General features: G+C 44.6%; 3 protein-coding genes across 5 annotated transcripts in view; 1 reads left to right on the forward strand and 2 right to left on the reverse strand.

The window, feature by feature from the left end:
• LOC126561846 (kinesin-like protein subito) overlaps positions 1 to 10,467 on the forward strand; it is a 247,380-nt gene extending 236,913 nt beyond the window's left edge. The window contains exon 4 of the mRNA XM_050218183.1: positions 10,453 to 10,467. The gene's annotated coding sequence lies outside the window, so the exon portion shown is untranslated. The remainder of the gene's footprint in view (positions 1 to 10,452) is intronic.
• Positions 1 to 20,670, reverse strand: part of LOC126561552 (WD repeat-containing protein 47) — a 228,377-nt gene that overhangs the window by 122,318 nt on the left and 85,389 nt on the right. The window lies entirely within an intron of this gene.
• Positions 1 to 20,670, reverse strand: part of LOC126561269 (triple functional domain protein) — a 163,905-nt gene that overhangs the window by 42,424 nt on the left and 100,811 nt on the right. The window contains exons 1-2 of one of the 2 annotated variants that reach the window (XM_050217239.1): positions 16,188 to 16,384; positions 4,965 to 5,577 (exon numbers count right to left, since the gene is read on the reverse strand). The exons of the other annotated variant lie outside the window; for it this stretch is intronic. Of the exons in view, the coding sequence (XP_050073196.1) occupies positions 4,965 to 5,577; positions 16,188 to 16,366 (792 nt within the window). The 5' untranslated portion in view covers positions 16,367 to 16,384. Of the gene's footprint in view, positions 1 to 4,964; positions 5,578 to 16,187; positions 16,385 to 20,670 lie in introns of those variants that run through there. 2 annotated transcript variants of the gene reach the window in all.

The following is a 20,670-nucleotide window of genomic DNA, read 5'->3' on the forward strand; positions in this document are numbered from 1 at the left end:
GATGTTCACCGCACGCTATTCGACAGCTACTTCACCTCTTTGAGTCAACTTGCAAAGGTAGACAAATCCTAACAAAACAGAGACACAAATAATAGTTTTATGATAGCCTATAAATAGCTCAGGAAGGCCTATCCACGAGCAAAAACGCTCCAAGCGGGCGGCTATCGATGGAACGAAGTATAACTTTACCACAATTCGATTGACCCAGACGCAACGTGTACTGTGCGCCGTCGTGGCGTCTTTACTGATGCGATTAGAAGCAACGGGAGAACCTTCCTTGCTAGACATGACCCGCCGTCCGTACCTGCACCGAAACTTATCTTCTTAGGGTATAGTTTCAACAGGGAGCTTCAACCATTCCATGCACACAAATTGGATTACATATGCCAATAGCCATTCTAAAGCGTTTTATTGCCGAACCCTGAAACTTTACTTAACACGGTGGCGAACTTTGCGAGATACAAGCGTCATTACCCCATTGGGCTGGGCATTTGGGCGAAGGTTTGTTGAAACAAAAAAATAAATAAAAAGCTAAACAAGCCCATTTCACATCGACACAAGGTCAAAGCGCCGTCACAGCGTCAAAGCCGTACACGAACGAAGACTCCCGCAAAACAAAGTTTATCCTTCCGGAGCGTAAGGTACCAAAACTTCTCACAGACAAAGTGCAAAACAATATCATTCGTCTTTGTAAGAGCCTTGTTGGTTTTGCTTATTTTTGTTTTGCCATTTCGTTGGAAACGACGATATTTCTTTGCTGTCTTTCGAATAGGAACAAGAATTTGAGACTGTGTAATGTCGTGTTTCGAAATGTCGGCAAAAATCTGGGCCATTTTTCACTATCAAAACGTTTCTCCTCTAGCGAAGTACTATACGAATACGAAGCGAAGTACTACAGCGAAACAATCGTGTTGAATGGTTTTTGTTATTAAAAAATAGCTCTCCCTGTACGAGAAGTCGACAGCACAACAGCAACCTGTAGCCGAGTTGGCATTCCCATCCATTAAATCTCACTCCGGCTACAAGGGAATGAATCTCTGGGACTAGGCTATCATCGGCCGCAATTCTCCGACAGCACACACGCGTATCGTGTTTCTTCCAACATTTTTCTTCCCCAATCTGATGATAGAATTTCATATAAACATTGGTGTACAATGTTGGAAGAAAAGCCAAAACACAGCGGGCGAGATAAAACTTAAGCGACGATTAAGAAGCTCTGCTATTTGGCCGCTTCCTCCGGTACGCCCCCTTGTTGGACTGTGTGCTGTTGTGCCGAGAGTACCAGCGTCGTTAGTTGATCGTCACGTTAGGTACGTCCGCCCAAGGTTCCGGTGGACGGAAGTTGCTAAAGGGGGACATCACACGAGAAAACACGAAACATCACCGCCGGAAAATAGCGCGTCCATTATTGCTTTAACCAGCTAAAAAGCCCAGCAATTATAGTGTCTCTCACCTTCCCGCAGAGACCCGAGAGATCGGCGTTTTAATTATAGTGCCAGCAGATTTTTTTAGCATCAAAGATGTGATTTTGGCGTGCGCGCGTACGAAAAAAAAAATGGAGTGTAAAAATGGAAAACGCTCTCGTGAAAGCACACCCGACCTCCCCCGAAAATTGATTAGATAATTTCTACACCACTTCGCTTCTCCACCTCGCACTTTCAATCCACCGGCGTACGGAACCTTGGCGCGACAACAACACCTTTCCATTTCTATTGCATTCCTTTTGGCTTTGCCAGCCAAACCGGCGTTCGTAAGTCAGTAAGTGTGCATAACGCCTTCCCCGGAGCGCATTTTAATGTGCCCGCAACACCACGGTCGACGGTCTCAGCAAGCGCGAAATGGCACGATATGGTCTTGGAGATGTTTACTGACCGCACGGAGCTATGGCCGCTTTGCTGGCTATCCCCAAAGCTCCACAGCGGATGCAACGAGCTGTGATGGTTGTGATTAAATAGCCGAATTAATTGCCATTATTTTTTCGATGAATAAACAACGAAAAAGTGAAACTCTACGCGTATTACACACCGGGCAAACAAGCTAACCGGGTTGTGCGGCTTTAAGACACCACTTACAAACACGAAACACTCCCAAAGTGCACGAGGGCGTTTTGCTTATTTCGATTCTTCTACCTTCCGTCCCAAACCCGTGAAGGGCTTTTTTGATGAGGGCCTGGCTAATGTCTGCCAACAAACCTCATCTGCTCGGATCGAAAAATTGATCGAAAAGCTTGCCACCAAGTTTGTCCAAACCCATTGTGGATGAGCATTGTATCTCGATTGTAATTGGGAAGACAAGTGAGAGTGTGCGGTGCCAACCTTGCTTGTTAAAGAATAATTGCAGCACTTCAGCTTAATTGCTAACTTAGGAAGTAGAGAAAATCTTTGCAACCAACATTTTAAGGCGGTCCCGGTGGAACAGATGACAGCGCCGAAGGGAATCTCTCGGCTGAACCATTGTTCAAATCCCATCCAGATCGTTCTCCCTTGCCCAACTACATGGTATCAATAAGTCTGCTAAGCAATTCGATAGCAAACGTGAACAACAAAAGGCGCTAAGTCCATCTCAAACTCAACACAGTTCGCCTAGCAATATGCCTTTCTAGGGCAACTCAGGTATAACAGGACCTGTATCGAATCTTATCCAGATTTTTCCTCGTCGATTTGAGTCTTTTCTCCACCTAATCTTGTAAGCATAGGGACGACAACTCAATCAGCAATGATGTAGATATAGGTAATCCCAGTAATGAAGTCTCTTCTGTAATAATTTCTATCTTGGTTTCAACTAAGTTACCGGATAAATACTACAACCTTTGGAAAATTTGACAGACCCAGTGAGACATAAAGATTGTACAAAACTGAACTGCTCAAAGATCGAATAATCAGTAGACCCGCAGCAATTGAGTGAACTACATGTGGAACAGGCACAATCTGGTTTGTCGTTAGGTCAAGAAGAATAGCCATCACACGTCCAAAGAATCCTCACATGATCAGACAAACGATCGTACACAATAAATACCATCTTCTTGCTTCGCAACCAACATCAACCAAATGAAAATGTTCTAAAGCCCTTTTTCTTCCGCAACAATCTCAAACAACAGAGCGTTAATGCATCTATTGTTTTCTAATTCTATTCCGATTAAATGATTTAACAGCTTCTTACAATCCGCCGCCCATACCCTTCCTACACAGCCTACGATCGTTTTTCCAATTCTCTCAGATCTCCCCCCAAAGAACACACCGGATATTGCATATCATTGCAACTACCTACGCCACAAAGCGTCCACCCTTCCGATTCTCAATGGATCTTCGATTTCACGGCTTGCGGTTCTGTTTAACGTTCGTTTTCGCAACCCCTTTTTAATGCCACCACAGCACACAGCAAAAGGAAACTGCGCCACGGTAGATCACGGCATTGAAAGAAGGCACACACCCGGGAATTAGCGGTACCGCGCACAGCTCAGATATCACGCTAATGAACAGAAAATAGAAACATTACTACACACACCACAGAATGTTCTCGTTTGGGGGGGGGGGTTTCATTCTTTGGAGGAAACCTCACTGAAAGGGTGCAAACAAAATGAAAAATCAAAGATAGACGGGGCAACAAGTAAAAAACTGCCACACATAACAGCGAAGTGTGTACGATGTTTATGATGATGATACGATTTTGTGCCTCATTGTTTACACTTTGCTGCTTTTTTTTTTGGGGGCAGGGAGTTCTTCTTCGTCTGCTCCTCAGAAGCAGAACTCACAACAGTAGCAACACGGGCGTTGTTGAGTAAACACGGACACGATTGCTACACCGCAGCTCGGGTGTTCCTTCTCCCAACCGTGAAAGAAACACACATATGGGGTCGGAAGATGGACACAATATGCAAGTGGATGATCCTAACGCATCATCAACAGAGACGTCGCCACCTCCAAGGAGATTAAAAAGCAAAACCGGACCGGTAATAACGTTTTATGGCCAACCGCGCCAAACGAAGCAGCGTTCTATTCCCCCGGTGGCCACAATAGTCCTATCGAACAAAAGAAATGACTCAGCTGTTGCCGCAACTAAAGTACCCGTGTATCAACGACCTCCGGACGGGGGCAGCTAGTCTGCTGCCGGCCGGTATAGACACCGGGAGACACAGCCGCGAGAACTTCATTACGCAAATTCGATGCGCTTTGTTGAGCAATTCGGTTCGGACAATAACAATGGGAGCGAGAGGGTAGTGAATGTGGGTGAAGTGCAGCCTCTCTAACACTCTTCGCCATTAGAAAGTGAAATTATTACGTACTCGGGAGGTTGTTACAGTACAGTACAGATTCTCATTCACACCAAACCCGACAACACCCAAGTCTAACAGTCGTCAGGTCAGCAGCAGCAGCAGCAGCAGCAGCAGTTCCGTGTGCGGCGTTGAACTATTTTTCCCCCCAAGTGTCTGTATGTGTGTCTGTGTGCTTCGATGCGTATCTGAAGAGCGGCGGTTTGTGAATGAAAACATCAACATGAAATGTAATACGCTCATGTAGCCGACAAATCCGACGGTGGGAAGAGAGGCAATAAAATAATTCACCCATAAATGTCTACCAAGCATTCACGCCCCAAGTAGGAGGGGTGTAGGCGTGGTAGGGGTTGTGGTATGTTGGAACAAGAGATTTACTTTTCTTCATCGCTTATTTTCGGATCGATAAGTTTCCTGCCATCTTGCCTTTCGGGTAATGACTAGCGCCCAAGATACGATCAACTCCTTGATGCATAACAAGAAGCACCGGCGCCATTATTAACACACCGTCCCGAGACATTAGACATCCCCCCAAACAAAACAAAAAAAAACAATGACCCAAATATTACTTTCAATTGCCGCCGTTCTGTGAATGCTTGCCGCGAAAGCAATCTTGTGTAAAGTGTGAAGCAAAGACCAACAATCCACATGTCCCCTTAAGTCCCTCTGATTTAACAAACCTCGTTTTACGCACCTGATTCATCGCAGACGTTACGTCCGGATTGATACAGTTGGTGGGCAACGGTGCCGAATGACATCCATCATCGTTGCGATTCGAGTAGGTCGTCAACTTTCCCAGCAGCTTCTGGCCCTGCAGATCCAGATCCTCGATCGGAAGCTTCAGTATCTTGCGCTTCATCTCATTGTGTGCATCGATGCTATGCTTTGCGCCGTTCACATCTTCCGGACATTCCGAGTGCGTTAGATCTTCCTGCAGATCGTCGATCCGGTCCAGTATGTCACTAGCCTGCCACAGGAAATCTTCAAACGCAACGCGCAAATCAATCCACACCGCATGATCGTAGTGCAGGAAGCCTTCAAAGTCCGACGTCAGCTGGGACGGTTCCACCAGCTTGCCGAGCGACTGGATCGATATCGTAGTCGTCTCGAACTTGTACTTGTTGCTGGCGATCGACGAGCGTTGCTTATGCCAGAAGTTGTCCGGCTTGATGATGACCGCCTGGTGGATGACGTCCGTGCCGAAGTTTTCCTGCAGCACCTTCAGTATCATCTTGGCGCTTGCCGCCGTATTGCCGTTGCCCCGCATGTCCACGATGATGGTAAAGCCATGACTTTTGCTTTCATCGCTGATCGATGGATGATTGTCGAGACCGGTAAAGGGATGTCCGGGGGGAGAGAGAGCGAAAGAGAAGAAGAAGAAAATAATTTAAATAAAAATTCATATAATTAGTATGCACGAGACTTGCACCATCAGAACGGGACGTGGAATTTCAAAGTTCTAGAGACTCCCGCTGATGAAGCGTACTGACGGGAAGCTACAAAAGCGTCCCCAATGTGTGTGTGTGTGTCTGTAGAAGAGGTACAACCTTCAACTCTGCTTTTTTTGTTGCTTGCTTGCTTGCCATTTTTGTATCCCTCGACCGCTTTCCAAGACCGTTTAACGCCCAAATCGTCGCAAATATGCTAACACCTACCAGAATTGAACGGGAATCGCTCGTGAGGTGAGGTGAGAAGGAAATCAATTTTATATCGTTACCGTTCGTTCATCGACGTGGTACGACGCAACCCATATCTAGAACTCGATCGAAAACCCGCGTTGGTGCGTAATGGTGTATTTCTGGCCAAACAGAAGGAGATTTAAATGCGCACCACAGGATACAATAAGGAATGTTTTGCCCATTTCTTCCCACTTCAGTATTAAGCAACAGTATTGCGATTTTTGCCACAAGATCCAACAACAGTGAGACTTTGGTACATTTACACCACTACCAACAGCACCGCCAGCAGCAGTCTCTCCAAAACTGGTGCGCGAATTCGGTGTGCCAGTGGTACGGTGTGCGCGTTGGTTTGGTTGGTTAGCTAATTTACAAGTCCGGTCCAGTCCATAGCACGCGGAACATTGACGGAGCAAATAAAATAACGAAACCTAGAAACAAAAATCAGCGACGGCATAAGGGCACACAAATACCGTCCCCGATTGATTATTGGCTCTACGCTCTGTGTTCTGGATTGGCGTTTGGTTGATTGGTGCAGGTTCTTTTCATTTTTTCAAAAATCCACACGATAATATGGTCCCCCGGTTGGTTCAATATTCAATTGTTTCCTCAGTAGAATCACGGATAGAATTATTTAGCAGCGATTTTATTCCGTCCCTCTCGTCGTGCAAAATACACAGGCAGAAAATGGAGTGAAAAATTACTTTTTTACATGAACATAATGGTCGGGTAATTGAATGTTTTGTTTTGTACCAACTGTTGTTCATAAATTCCTAATGAACGGAAGCAAATTTCAGCAAAAGAAGCGTAGAAATTCATTTAGGGAGCAACATTTTTACAACTACTAGTATCATCTGTAAGATATCGATTCTAATATTACCAAATCCCCGTGATTTTCTAATACATTCGGGCAATCAAACACATGATTAACAAGGTACTTCATAAGACTAGGATGGAAATGATCAATTTATTGTTTTAGATTCAAAGAATGGCATCAAAATTAGCGAAATTTCTGAAGATGATACTAGCAATGCGAATATCTCAAAGACATCCTGCAACCTGAGACCGAAAAACCCAACAAAATTATGAAATTACGAGTAAATTGATAAAAGGTTTGAAATGTGTTGTCCAGGATTCGCTTCCAATATTTGCCTTAAACTTCTGAAATCATCAAGACTATTCTAGTGCTGACCGTGCTTCATCTTCTTTTCTTCTTCGCTAAACGATTTTTGAACGGTTATACTGGCCATCTAATGGCTTACTAGACTTATTGATGCCACCTAGTTGGATAGTCTGGTCGTCCCTTTTTTGAAGCACAACGTCGCCGACCTTTACACGACAGGACCGGAGTACAAATGCCATCTGAACCGTTCCCAAATAGTGAGAACTGATTATCCAACTACGTGGTATCAGCAAGCCTAGTAAGCCGGCATGACTTAGTAGAAGGCTCGTTAAATCAGGAAGGAGAAGAAGTTGGATAATCAATCTATATTGTTGTGGAACCCCGATCCAGCCGCCTGAAGTCAACTGGATCGTCCCTCATGCTTCGTACTGGATATAAACTGAACTGAACCATACTGAACGATACTGTACAACACTACGTTCTTGGTCTCTAAAAATAGTTAATAACATAAGTCAATAAAATTTAAAATCCGCTTGAAGTATCGATGCTCAATTGCAGTCCAGGAAGCCGGAAATAACAGGTCAAGAACTCTCTGAAGAGATCAAGAAAATGCTAGAGAACATTTTCTGAATATTAAAAATTTTTCTACAAATTTAGATCTCTAATGTTCTTAACAACAGTCCCTCTTCGTTTACAAATAACAATATTCGATACAAAATTAAATCTGTATGCATTCTGTTTCGATCGATTCGGAACGGAACCAATTTCAAAACCAAAAACGTCTCACATTCTAATAGACGCATCAGCTACGGACAAGCACATGTGGTCGATCTTCCCTCAAGAGCCGAACCACCGACCAGCCAACCGATAAATGAACATCAACAACAGTGAGGGGCGCCGACTCGCAAAACATTTAAAGTGGATCCCGATCATTAGAGAGTAACCCCAATCGATCCTTCCCGCTACCCTCCGCATTAGGGTCATCAGCATCATCTTCCCTTACCACACCACGGAACCAAACGCAATAAATGATCTTTCCGTTCAAACGGCATGAAAATGCGAAGTGAAAGCCTCCACCCAAGTAAAAACCCTTTCCTCGCTCGCGCGTTCCGCTGTACCGGGAATGCTGTAGAATGATTTGAATTTGGTTTGCATACATCCCTCTCTAGACTCCCTTTGCTTCTAGTCAATGGGAATCCCAAAGACCAAACGACCACGAGACGATGGGCGAACCCTTTTGTTTTGCGCTATTTTTGGACACTGTTTCATGTCGGGGCAGCGCGATTGCTTGTTAGCTTCGGAACCACTAAGCCCCCCTGTCATCTTCCCTGAAAAAAAACTGTGCCACAACACAGGACAGGAAGTACACGTGGTGCACCACTGTGAAGCGGCTGGTGAACCAACAAAAAAAAAATACTCTCACGGGATTATTAGACGAAACCTACGGAGGGGGTGTGTCATAAAGCAGAACACAGTAGAATATTGCCCCACAAAAACAAAAACAGAACCGAAACCCTCGGAATGTTGAAACGTCTCAATTGCCGGACATCATCAAGCGTTTGACTCCGAAAAACTTGCAGACGAGGTTAATACTGCTGCCACATCTCAATCCCATTCATCCGACTGGCGCAGGACCGGGGCAGTAAGTAGCATTGGAATTTGTGAACCAACAACACAAAGCCGTTGCTGCCTCTCCGGTGGTGGTACAATAAATAATTCAAATTCGTTCAACTTTAGCCGGCGTGGCGTACCAGGGAGCATTTGGTCAGAAGAGGGCGTACGTACGTGTGTCTGTGTGTTGAATTTCGGCACCGGAAAACGAAAAATTGTTTAGCAGGCCTCAAAGGACCTTACAAAAAGGCGAAGAAAAAAATTGTTCGCCTGCACACACACACACACACAGCAGCCAATTGTCGGGCCGGTTGGATAGGCTCGACTGCAAAGGCCCAAAAATAGATAGGCTCAATAAAACGAGCCAATGGTAAGCAAATGGTGTAGGCTGCAGGTCAGTTTGGAAGAAATAAAAGCGGTGGAATGTTACACTCTTCGTGCATCTTTTGTATTATGAGGGTTATCTATTGATTGTTGTGTGATCTTTTTCCTCCTTTTGTGCCCGTATATAGTGTCCGGATGTACCCCACTATCCATCAAGTTGACCTGTAACCTTTTTTGCAATAGTCTGGCCCTGAATGCTTGAAGTATTATTCCTAGTGGGAAGGCTCTTAAAGATTGAATTTTAGTGTTCTAAAACAGATTTGCAATTTTTTTTTATATGATTACTAATGAGTTATTGCAAGAGATTAGGATCGCCTTTAGAAGACAACCAAAACATCCCTTTTCTCAGGTCAAAACAGACAACAACCTGTGGATGTTAAGATACACGCAAGGGTTCTATCTGTCAATCTTAAACGAAGCTGGGACTGTATAGAAATTGTTTGTATCACTAACGTCTCTAGCACATGGATTCTGTCTAAAATGGATGAAAAATTTCTTAGTCTTGTTAGGGGTGAATATGTTCAGAAGTCCTCATGATTGTCTAGTTGATAATGTCTTGTGTATGGCATAGTATAACAATTTGAGATGCGATCAGCGGTTTACATTACATGACCGTGATTCAAATCCCTCCAAGGCCAGTAGTGAGGAGTAACTATCCAACTACAAGATACACAAGACTAATAAAAGCTATTTCATGGCCGGCGTAATAAACTTAGTATGTCTTTAATCCAAGAAGAAGGATAAGAAGCCTGAATCGCCCATCCCATTCGGACGGGATGATCGCAGATGATGGTACTTATTCAAGAACATTTTACAGGACTTTTGCATCAAGTCAAGATCACGTAATATTTGTACTACGCTTAACCCTTTGCACTCGAGGCCTTTTTCGCTTGCAACTCCAACCAGTAACTCGAGACGATTTCGGCCAAATTAGGCCAATTATAAACAAACAAGCGACTACAAGTAATAAAAATTCACTAGTTTATTCATCTAGACACCAAAGACAACAAACATAGTTAATTATTACACTCTGTAACCCAATTTTTGTGTAATATTTTGTAAAACAAGAGCCAAGGTGCATCATAGGCTTGTCTGGACACGTGTCACAATAATATGTGACAACTTCCCGCCTTCCTCCAGGCGTGCTAGGGTCAGAAAAACCTTTCCAGTCCCTTTTTGCCCCTTTTACTACTAGTACTAGTAGTTGCTTCCTCTCGTTGCTGGCGATATGAGCCTCTGAATTGTTCGACAAGTGTCTTTAGGAATCGCAGATAGCTAAGTGGGTTTTCCCCTTTTTTGCTCTTTTGCATACCTGAGCATGCCCTTCTAATATAATACGCAGTTTAACAACGTCAGAAATTGCGCAACGCCAACTTTTGCCTGTCGAGTTCGATAGTAAAGCGATTAAATACACTTTTCATATGTCAAATTACGAAGATGCTGGACCAAAAGAACATAGTATTTTTCTGTCCTCCGTGCCACATACATCAACGTCTTTTAAGAGCTATCCTCGTGAAAAACGTGTGGCAGTAAAAATTCAATCACTTTTTGTATCCGGCAAGATCGCAGCAGAATTAAACGACAAAATGTAGAAGAAATGAGTGAAAAACGATTTTTATTGCAATCCATCATTGAATTAATTTAGAAAGCAAAACATATGCAGAAAATCAACTCCACCAACTAAATATTTTCCCAGTCGATCAATAGTTCCATTAGTATTGATTTTATTTTTACCAAAACAAATTGGATCGTTTTAGAAATTGTTTAACATTACCTAGCTTTGATAGTTTACTACTAGAAATTTTTTTTAAATAATATAACTTTGTAGAAAATGCATACAAGTTGTTAAAATCAACCAAATGATTTTTCAACTTTTTTTATACACACGCATCTACCCGAACCCGCGCACTGCAATAAGCCGCTTTTATCGAACAAATTAATCTTCCTGTGCAAATGGAGCTGCATTACCGCAGGAGTGTGCCAAAGTTAATGTGAGCGCAACTGTCCGATAAATAATTCATCATACAATTTACAACTCAAGCCTCAAGCACCCACACACCGAATTGGCCATTGATTCTCGGATCAATTACCAAACCGTATCGACCGACTTGCAGTGGTGGTGCACGGGCTGCCCCCCAGAGTGACTGTGTGACAGCGAGCGGTGTGTGAAGGTGTAACAAACTTTAAATTCTACATACGCACCAGAGCTTTGGCCACGGGAGATTGGCAAGCTAAATTGCTAACAAAAACGGCACGCGTTATGGGAGCTGGCAGTGTGCTAACTGCATAATTTACCACACACTTTATTGTACTGTATCGATCATGTAGCTCATGGTTGGTGGCAGTTGGCGGTATAAAGTGTTAAAAGCAACACACATTTCGCCAATTTGTTGTTTGATGGGGATAGCAAGCGAGTGAGTAAGAGATACCTATAGAAATTAGAATTAATCCACCGATCACATGCAGCAGATCCACGTTTGCTCTATTTGTTGTGGAGTGGATGGAATTTGTATTACTTTGAAGCTTTTAAGGCGTTGGGTGCTCGCTGCGCTTTGAGCAACGAAAGCAATGGCTTAGAAGGATGTACAAAATAGTCATGAACAGAGTCATCAGTGCATTCCAAACAACCTCACTTAAAGACATGATGGAGCCGGCAGTGTTGTCAGGCATGTTGCCCCTTCACATTCAGATCGATGAAGACGCTCGTGTGTAGCTAATGCTGCATCAACCAAACAAGAGGAGCATGATCATTCCATACAGCGATGGCAAGAGGAATGGTCCAATGCAAGCCATGGAGCATGGACAAGAGAGTTGATACCGGAGCTTTGAACCTTGATCGAGAGAAAACATGGAGTACCAGGTTTCTACGTTACTAAGTTTCTAACCTGACACAGGAAGGTTCTTCAACGAATACCTCGATCGGATGGCATTTATTGGCATCTCCGGAGTGTACGATGTGCCCTAACAACATCGAGTCTCCAGTACATGCGCTATTCGAGTGCCCGCCGTTTGAGAAAATTCGGGAGAGGCCGATCGTCCGCGAGGCTATCAAAGTCATCTTGACACGACTGCAGCAACGGAACATCCGACGAGAGCAGCTACAGCGGGATCAACAACAACGCCGACGCTCCTGCTGTAGTGATTGCTAACGGATAGTCCTACAGCTTCTTCAATAGTCTTGGAAGGTGTCATACGAAGCGCGGGACAATATGCTCGTTGGTGTGTGAGGCGTACACGTACACCGATTGAAACGTGAGAATTGAGGACCAATGCGACGAAACCGAAATACCTGCTGCCGGAGGCTCTGATCATGGTAGGGCCCGAGCCCGAGGTGGTAGAGAAGTTTTGCTGTCTTGGGACTGTCGTTTGAATCGTGCCTACTACGGCTTTCACCGTCTGCTGAGATCCAGAAGACTTCGAGACCGCACGAAATCTGAGATATATCGCACACTGATTCGCCGTGTGGTCCTATATGGCCACGAGTTTTGGACCTTCCGAGCGGAGGATGCAAACGCGTGTGGAGGAGAAGAATGAACCACGAGCTTGCTGAGCTATACGGAGAATCGGACATCTTGGCGATAGCAAAGACTGGCAGGATACGATAGCTGGGGCATGTTATGATGATGCCGGATGCCGTGCCCCCAGTACGGCACGAGGCTTCGGGGACCGAAACGAGTTCGTTGGATTTATACTTATACCTCGGTTGCTTTGCAGGAGAAGCGGACTAAGGAGCGGTCGTTAGGCTCATACGACTGACATCCCTGACCAGGGTTGTCATAGCGCGGCGCCGTATGGAGTCATTTGACATACACAAGGGCCTGTCATTGAAATTAGGGATCCCTCGGATGACCCGATGGCAGGTTCTGAGACACGAGTAGGTTTTAGCACGTGAGAATCGGGCAGTCGCCCAGGGCGTGGTGCCCCTGCCTTTGAGCGGATAATACTAGGCATCTGCTAAGATTTCCTCCTCCGTAGAAACAAAAAAAAGGCTAAATATGCCACCCCCCCCCCCCCTCCATTAGAGGTTTAGGTGCAGTTGAATGGTTGAAAAGCAGCTCAGTTATAAAGGTAGGTTTTGCGGTATACACAAAGAGGTATAAGTGGTTTGGTGGTCTGGTTATGCTGACTTTCTAGATTTATTTACTCACAAACTTCAACACTAAAGTTGGACAAAAGATCACTTTAAAAAAGGCAACCATCAAGTGAGTATTCAGACGATCTTGTATGTCCCTAATGAACGATATATTGTGCCGTATTCCGTCAAACATCCTTCTTAAGAGGGTCCATCAACCGGGGAAGCACATCACCATCATCATCATCTAGAGATGTCGTAATTGTCAACCAAAACCATCGTTACATTTGCTCTCCTAGGGAAGGCACGGCATTGTACACTGTTGAGGAGGAAAGGGTTCGGCCTTTCTCCACATGTCCGTCCACTCCCCCGACTGTGGTGGCGCAATGGCGTTGACGACCCCCTTTTTCACGTACTGCAAATGTCGCCCAAAGGTGCAATAAGTACCTTTTTCCCACTTCAATCCAATTAGACACACCGCGACCCAAAACGAAACCCGAAAGCCCCAACCGAACGCCAACACAAAAGCACCCAGGGACCGCAAGTGGGGTTGGAGGGGGTGTGGGCCGGAGCAGGGCGGTGCCTAGTGTTGTGTGTTGTTTTGGTTTTTGCGTGTGTATGTTTTTTTTTTTTACTTTCGCGGAAAACTCATCCATCCATCCATCTTTCCTATTGTCAGGTAGTACAGAGGAAATGGTTGGCACGGCTTTTCCTTCGTACAAACCCCCAATACACGCCAAACTGCCTTTCGAGTGGTGGGATTTATGCGTCTACTGCCGGTAGTACTGATGCACACCACCACCGTAACGGCAAAGTGCACTAGAAAAGGCAGTCAACTGTGTGCTTTAAAAAGGAAACACCAGTCGCACGTGCACGGAGGTTGCCTGCGGGGGAATGGCATTCTATTCATTAGTCAAAGTCGGGCGCCATCAACACACTGCTGCGGATGTCAACCGTCAGGATCGGGGGGGGGGTGGCAAACGGATGCATTTCGAACTGCATTTTTGCAGCGAGCGACTACAGTTAAAGCTTATTGTTTTGTTTGTTTTCTGGTTGCAATTTGCATTGTGCTGCAAGTTGAATACGGAGAGAGAGAGAGAAAGTATGGATCAGCGATTTACTGTGACGTTACGCAGTAAATAAATGAGATTTTAATGTTAAATCCATTATCCTGAATGCATTTCAAGCAAGGTTTCTTCGTTATTAAAGTGATTTAAATGTTTCGTCTTTAATCCGGATAAATAAACAGGCTTGGAAGCTACAGTTGGTAGCTTAAGATTCTTAAGGGATGGCCGTACATCTATGTCTTCTTCAGAGGCGGATCTTATTATAAGCAGACTGAGCGGACTGTCACGTGGGTCCCAAGGGCTGAAGCCCAAAGAGAATTGTTTGTTGTAAATACTTAATTCAGCATATTGAACGATGATTATTGCCAGCAAAATGTCTTCAGGAACATCAAAGGCACCACCCCTCCCGTGCTCAATAACGATGATGTTCATATTGATGGGCCCCGACATCTATTCCGCTAAAGGCCTTTGATCACCGCGGTCACAAGATGTTGAATTACAAGGCCCTCCATGAAAGGGAAAAAAACCATTTCCGTTTAAGGAATCAGAAGGGCTAAATCCGCTACTGGTCTTATTTGTAGATCTCGCCGACCATCGGCATGGCTTACATAATTAAAAAGACTGAAGACTATGGGAGAATATTCCCTAGTTCTGCCATGTGTAGACCGGTACCGCTTTCTACGTACAAGCGATGAATTTTCTTGAAAAATACATGAAAGCTCCGGCTTATTTAGCTTTTTCGATATCATATTGAGATAATAGTCCTGGACTGTATGCATTATAGCTGTCGGTTCAAACATTTCTAAAAGAATTACAGATCGTGGATCACAGTCGCAGACTTGACACAGTCAGAGGGCCCAGGAAGCTGGGATTCTATTACCGATTCATGATGCATCCTCACAAAGAGAAGAAGAGAGACACACCCAAACGAGTTGTGGTGGGTGATACTATTATTTAAAAGGCTTAAGATATATTCAGAGTCCTAACCAAAGTGAGGACCAACTGTGCCCCAGAGTTTGTGAGACACCGATGAGCTCGGGAGGTTTCTATATTCGATCACTCCCCCAAGTGTCCTTGAAGCCTTGGTTCCACGGCATCTCAGGTGATGGTGCGTTCATTCGAATGATGTCTAGGCTTAGGTCTAGGCCATTTTGCTTTGGGCGCGCATCTCCAGCATATAGGGCAGGTATGGTGCCCTTTCACGGCTCGGAGAAGGAATTGTCTCCCTGCAAAGATGAAAGGAGTATCCTACTTTAAAAATTAACTGTAAACAATACGGCCTGGCCGTCCTTTACGAAAAAAAAATTGGCAAACAACACTCGAACCCTTCAAACCCTGTAGGGTTTCATGATTAGAATTGATTGGTTGCACTTGTTTTGTCCGCATTCGGATCGTTCCTCGCAGTGAGGACTTAACTATCCAACTACGAGGTATAAATTAATCTAGTAAGCCATTAGATGGCCAGCATATTCTAGCATGCCTCAAAGCCAAGAAGAAACGTTCTACGAACACGTACATGCTGCTGCAGTCTCGTCTTTGCATGTCTGTTACATGTCTGCAAGTCCCTAGGAGATAATAAAGATTGTCTTACCCTCTCTGCCATAGAGTGCAAGCTTTATTAATCTGCATTCCCTACACTAAACACAACTCGTCCGTTGTGGTGTTGCACTGCAGTTCCTCACTATGTTCAGTGCCAAAACAGACGCCAAAATTTCACCCCCGGGGTGGACCATATTAGTCAGCCCCCCCCCCCCCCCCCCCCCCCAAAAAAAAAAAGCGATGACGTCGTGGTAAACCAAAAATTATTTTTCGCTTGTTGGTTATGTACCACGTAGCAGGGAAAGGCAAAGAGGCGGTAAAACTTCCATACTGTTGAGGTCCCCCCCCAAACCGAATTCATGCATGCAGCCACGGGTACACAACGCTAACGGCTTTGTGGTTCTTCCCCAAAAAAGGGACGTCCTCCGAAACCGATTCTGCTTACCTCGGTATGTTGATGAAGTAGCTCACGACCCGCTTGATGTCTTCCGGTTTGATCCGCTCGCGCTTTGTCGTGGCCGGGAAGCAGATGATCGGTCCGCCCCGATTGTCCCGGCCGCCGGACAGCAGCGCGAACCGTTCATTTAGCAGCGGCAGTATGTCCAACGCTCGTACCCCGTCCATGGTTGTGAGGTGTCGGACGCTCTAGGGCGAATTGACCGTTGGTTCCCGCGCCGATTTGTGATAGCCAGCGAAGCGAGCGATAAGAATTTAATTAATGAGCTCGCCGGCCACAATCACTCTCTGTGAGGGCTGAACTCTGTGTGAGTCACAATAATCCTGCCGGGAGACTGAAGATCGGCGAGGATCGTCAAACAACAACAAAAAAGTTGGGTGTTTTATGTTGGTGTTTTTCGTTGAATCGTGTTAATATGGTTATTATCACTATTTTGCCTTATGATGGCCGGGAAATGGTGTGCTTAATCCACTTTTTCTTTTCCCACCGTACACTAAGTAGTAACGCTTTTAGTAACGCTTTTAGTAACGCACTCGCACACCGCCTTCTTTGATCCCAGCGATTTCTTGTTTTGTTTGTTTGTTTCTTTCCCGTTGCGAACCCGTATTATGAAAACACGCGTTTTAAGATCAATTCACACACTACCACTACCCCGTTTGGCACGGTGTGCGGCACAGGGATGATAACGCACAGGTATAAATCAAGCCGCTTCGCGGACGCTTGCTCGCGATCGTTTTCCTGTGACGCACGCTGGCGGTGCGTAACACCATCGTCCCAGACGGTGCTGCTGACTCCCCTTTCGCTCGACCACGGTGCTGCTGCTGCTGCTAGTACGAGCGCACATACTTCCGCACGTTGGCTCCAATCTAGCGACCGGAGCGAAGAAGCGACCGCTCATTCTCACTGCTGCGGCTCGATGACGGCTGGGCCGCGGCGGCACAGGTGTCCCCCATACCGATCAGTGGCGGTGTCGCAAACCACAACCAACGCCACCAACTGATCGAACGAGACGGTTTGCATCGTAGCGATGCAAACGCCGCACGGATCGGTTTCCGGTTACGCTGCCGCCTTCTACCGGGCGCGGCGATTCTGGTTGCGCAACCGCCTTTTCAAATCCGGACAGGCGGCGTGTTATAGCGGAGCTGTCGCTGTGAAGGGATTCTGCGCTTTCTATATTTGAAACACTTTTTCTGCTTTTTCCTTCACTGCACACGGAGCAGCTTGATTGTGGTTCGGCTTAACGCACTTGATCGCCCAACACCTGGTGCGTGGGTAGGGCCACCATCCTTCCCTGCTTTTATTTACACTCACACGTTACACACGGTCACATATAGACACAAATGACACGGTTTATGCTACGCTACTGCAACACACACACACACGCAGGTTGTACAAAATTAAGAAGCGACAAAACACTACACAAGCCACTCTATAGGCCACTATATTATGCTTTGGGGGTTTGGTCTTTTCTTTTCTTCTCATAAAACACTCTTTACTGCTATATAAATCGAATGCGGATAATAAACGATAATAATCACTCGCAGGAATAACAAAAAAAACTGTTTTCTGGTGCTGGTGGTGGGAGAGATTTTATTCCTAAAATAAAACATAGATCGATATCAAGCACGGCAACATAGCGGGGCTAATCGTGTTTTAAAAATTACACGCCAGTCTTCTCTTTTCTCGCACAAGCAGAAACCCTTTTGTTTATGGGTTTGATGATCAACTAATTCCGGCGTAATCTCGGTTGCAATTTGTACTTGCAAGCGCACGATGCGATTACATCTGCCGGGTTTTATCACATGGAAGGAGAGAGAGGAGAGCAGCACGATAGTTGTTGATAAATTGAATTTTGTAAATTTACGTGCTTTATCTTGTTTTGCCCACCAAACCATGGTGTCGTCGGTGTCGCATACACGACTGTACACGACTTATTTCTATCCGGTACGAAACGGTCCTTTTTTTCGGTCGGTTTTACATATTTGTTCCCACAGTACTTCGTCTATCTTGTCTTGCGTGTCCTTCCCGTGGAAGGATGTTAAATCGATGGGGTAATTTTTCGCCAATTTTCGCCCCAAACAAACATAATTCGGGTTTGTGTTTTTTTTTCGCAGTTCGTTTTCTTTCGTTTGTGTGTGTGTAAGTAAAACAGCTCAACAAAGAGACTAGCAGCGACGCATCAATTCATCCGTAGTTCTCATGGAAAACATTGGTATAATCAAAATTCGACCCCCAGCCCACTGGGTAGGTAGAATAAAAGCTGCACCCTGGCATCTCAAAAAGGACGAAGAGAACACATTATTGGAACGCGGAACGCAACAGAAATGCAAATAAAAACCACTTCTCTTAATCGCAGCGAACACGACGACTCATATGGACACTGTGTCCAAAAAAAAAAAATGTCCGTCCAGCAAAGACAGAGGATACAAACTAGATTATAAAAAAATATCAATAAAACGAATAAACACACAAGTTTATCGAACCCGATTGATCATTTTATGTAATTTACTCCTTATGTCTTTTCATCTAGAAAGACCATTTTTAAGTTATTTCAGCAAAAAATTCTCCCATTTTTCCCATGAGGAAAAAAACCCTTTCAGTTCAGTTCAGTTAGTATTCTGTATCGGGAGGTTCTCGAATTTTTCGCTCCAAAATGATCCCCCATTTTCTGAAAAGGAATTTCTCAAAAGGTCTTGGAGACTGTGGCGAATGCGTACGCAATGTTTTGACGTTGTTCATTCTTCAATTCATTAGCTTGGAAAAGCTGAAAATTTGATCTATGGCTCAATTTTACAGCACTTGCTTTATTAGTTATTTTTCCTAATGTCAAAATACTTGTATCGATCCATTGTAGAATCAATGGAATCAGCATTTTTGGATTCAATTCAAATTCGATTGAATGGAAGACCATCTGTCAAAACTAGTCCGATTTAACCAAGTCGTTTTGGACATACTCTAACCGTTCTTAGAGACTTCCTTCCGTGCAAAATATCCTCGAGCTTCCTAAATATCTTAGAATATATCGTAATATTCCTATATACGTGGGCTGCACCATATATTTCTGGCTTAGGTCACAGGAAGTGTTGCCAGATGCAATCTGATAATTTTATTCGAAAGTGTGTGAGCCAGCTTGACATTTTGGAGCATTCACAACGTTTTGACGTACGACCATCATTAGTGATATTTACATTGACTTGAACAAATCAGTTTTGCCAAAAAAAAAAAATGAAATTGACCCGTGAGCATTTTCGTGCGATCATTTTTCACAACTTTCGACGTGGATTATGAGGGCAAGCCTGCTTTGGTGAACTCAAGTTTTTAGTATGGCGATGAAGCACCATCCTAGAGCACTCTTAAAAACTCTTGGCGCTCATCGAATTTCGAGATGGTCGACCAAAAACAGCCGTTGTGCCTGAGAACATTGATGCCGTTCGAGATCTAATTGTACAAGATCGTCCTGTGACATACCGTGAGATAGAGGCATCTTTGGTCATTTCTTCCACCAGCATAAACCAAATGTTGACATTTGCTCAAAAGCAGGCTCGTGTCAATTGGAGCAAGGAAATGTTGAAGAAAATGCGATCATGGTGCTTCAAAACATGTTTATAAGATCGTGTCACAGGTGACGAATCATGGATCTATGCGTATGAGCCCGAAACAAAACAACAATCGACCGTGTAGGGTCTTCAACCTGGACCCAAATCCAACGAAAGTTATCCGTGGAAGAAGCACTTCGAAGCAAATGGTCGTCTGTTTCTTCGGCAAAACAGGTCATGTGGCGACTGTTCCCCTTGAAGAACGTATGACGATCAGTTCTAAATGGTACGCCACAATTTGTCTGCCATAAATCTTCGAAGATTGGCGCGCCCTGGTGGTGTAGGCGACAGCGGCGTTGGTCTTGAAACGGCAGGACCGGGTTTTATATCCCATCCGGACCGTCGTCTCCCCGTAGTGAGGACTGACTAACCAACTACGTGGTTATCGGCAGTCTAGAAAGCCATTTCGATGGCCGGCATGACCTTACAGAGGTCGTTAAGCCAAGAAGAAGAAATCTTCGAAGAAATTTAAAAAATGAACAACAGAAGACGGATCATTCTTCACCAAGACGCTGCGAGCTGGCTCACACATCGGGGCCCCTAAAACCATCGCTTATTTTATCGGTCAAAACGTCGAATTGATGGGTCATCTGCCCTAGAGTCCTAACTTGGCACTCAATGGCTTCTTTTAATTCGCGCACACAAGAAAAAATGCGTGGTCAACGATTTTTGTCCCCAGAAGATGCTGTTGAAGCGTTCAAAAACCACGCTTTCTCAATTAGAGAGGAAAAAGTGCATCGACAATTGGTTTGAGCACATGCAAAAGAGTATTAATCGTTCTGGAGGGAATACTTTGATAAAAAATAAAACACTTTTTGATGATAAATATTTGCATTTTCATTATTAGGCCAGAAATATAAATAGTAGCCTTCGTA

Source organism: Anopheles maculipalpis, chromosome 3RL (assembly GCF_943734695.1).
Source record: "Anopheles maculipalpis chromosome 3RL, idAnoMacuDA_375_x, whole genome shotgun sequence".
In the NCBI taxonomy this organism is placed as follows: Eukaryota; Metazoa; Arthropoda; class Insecta; order Diptera; family Culicidae; genus Anopheles; species Anopheles maculipalpis.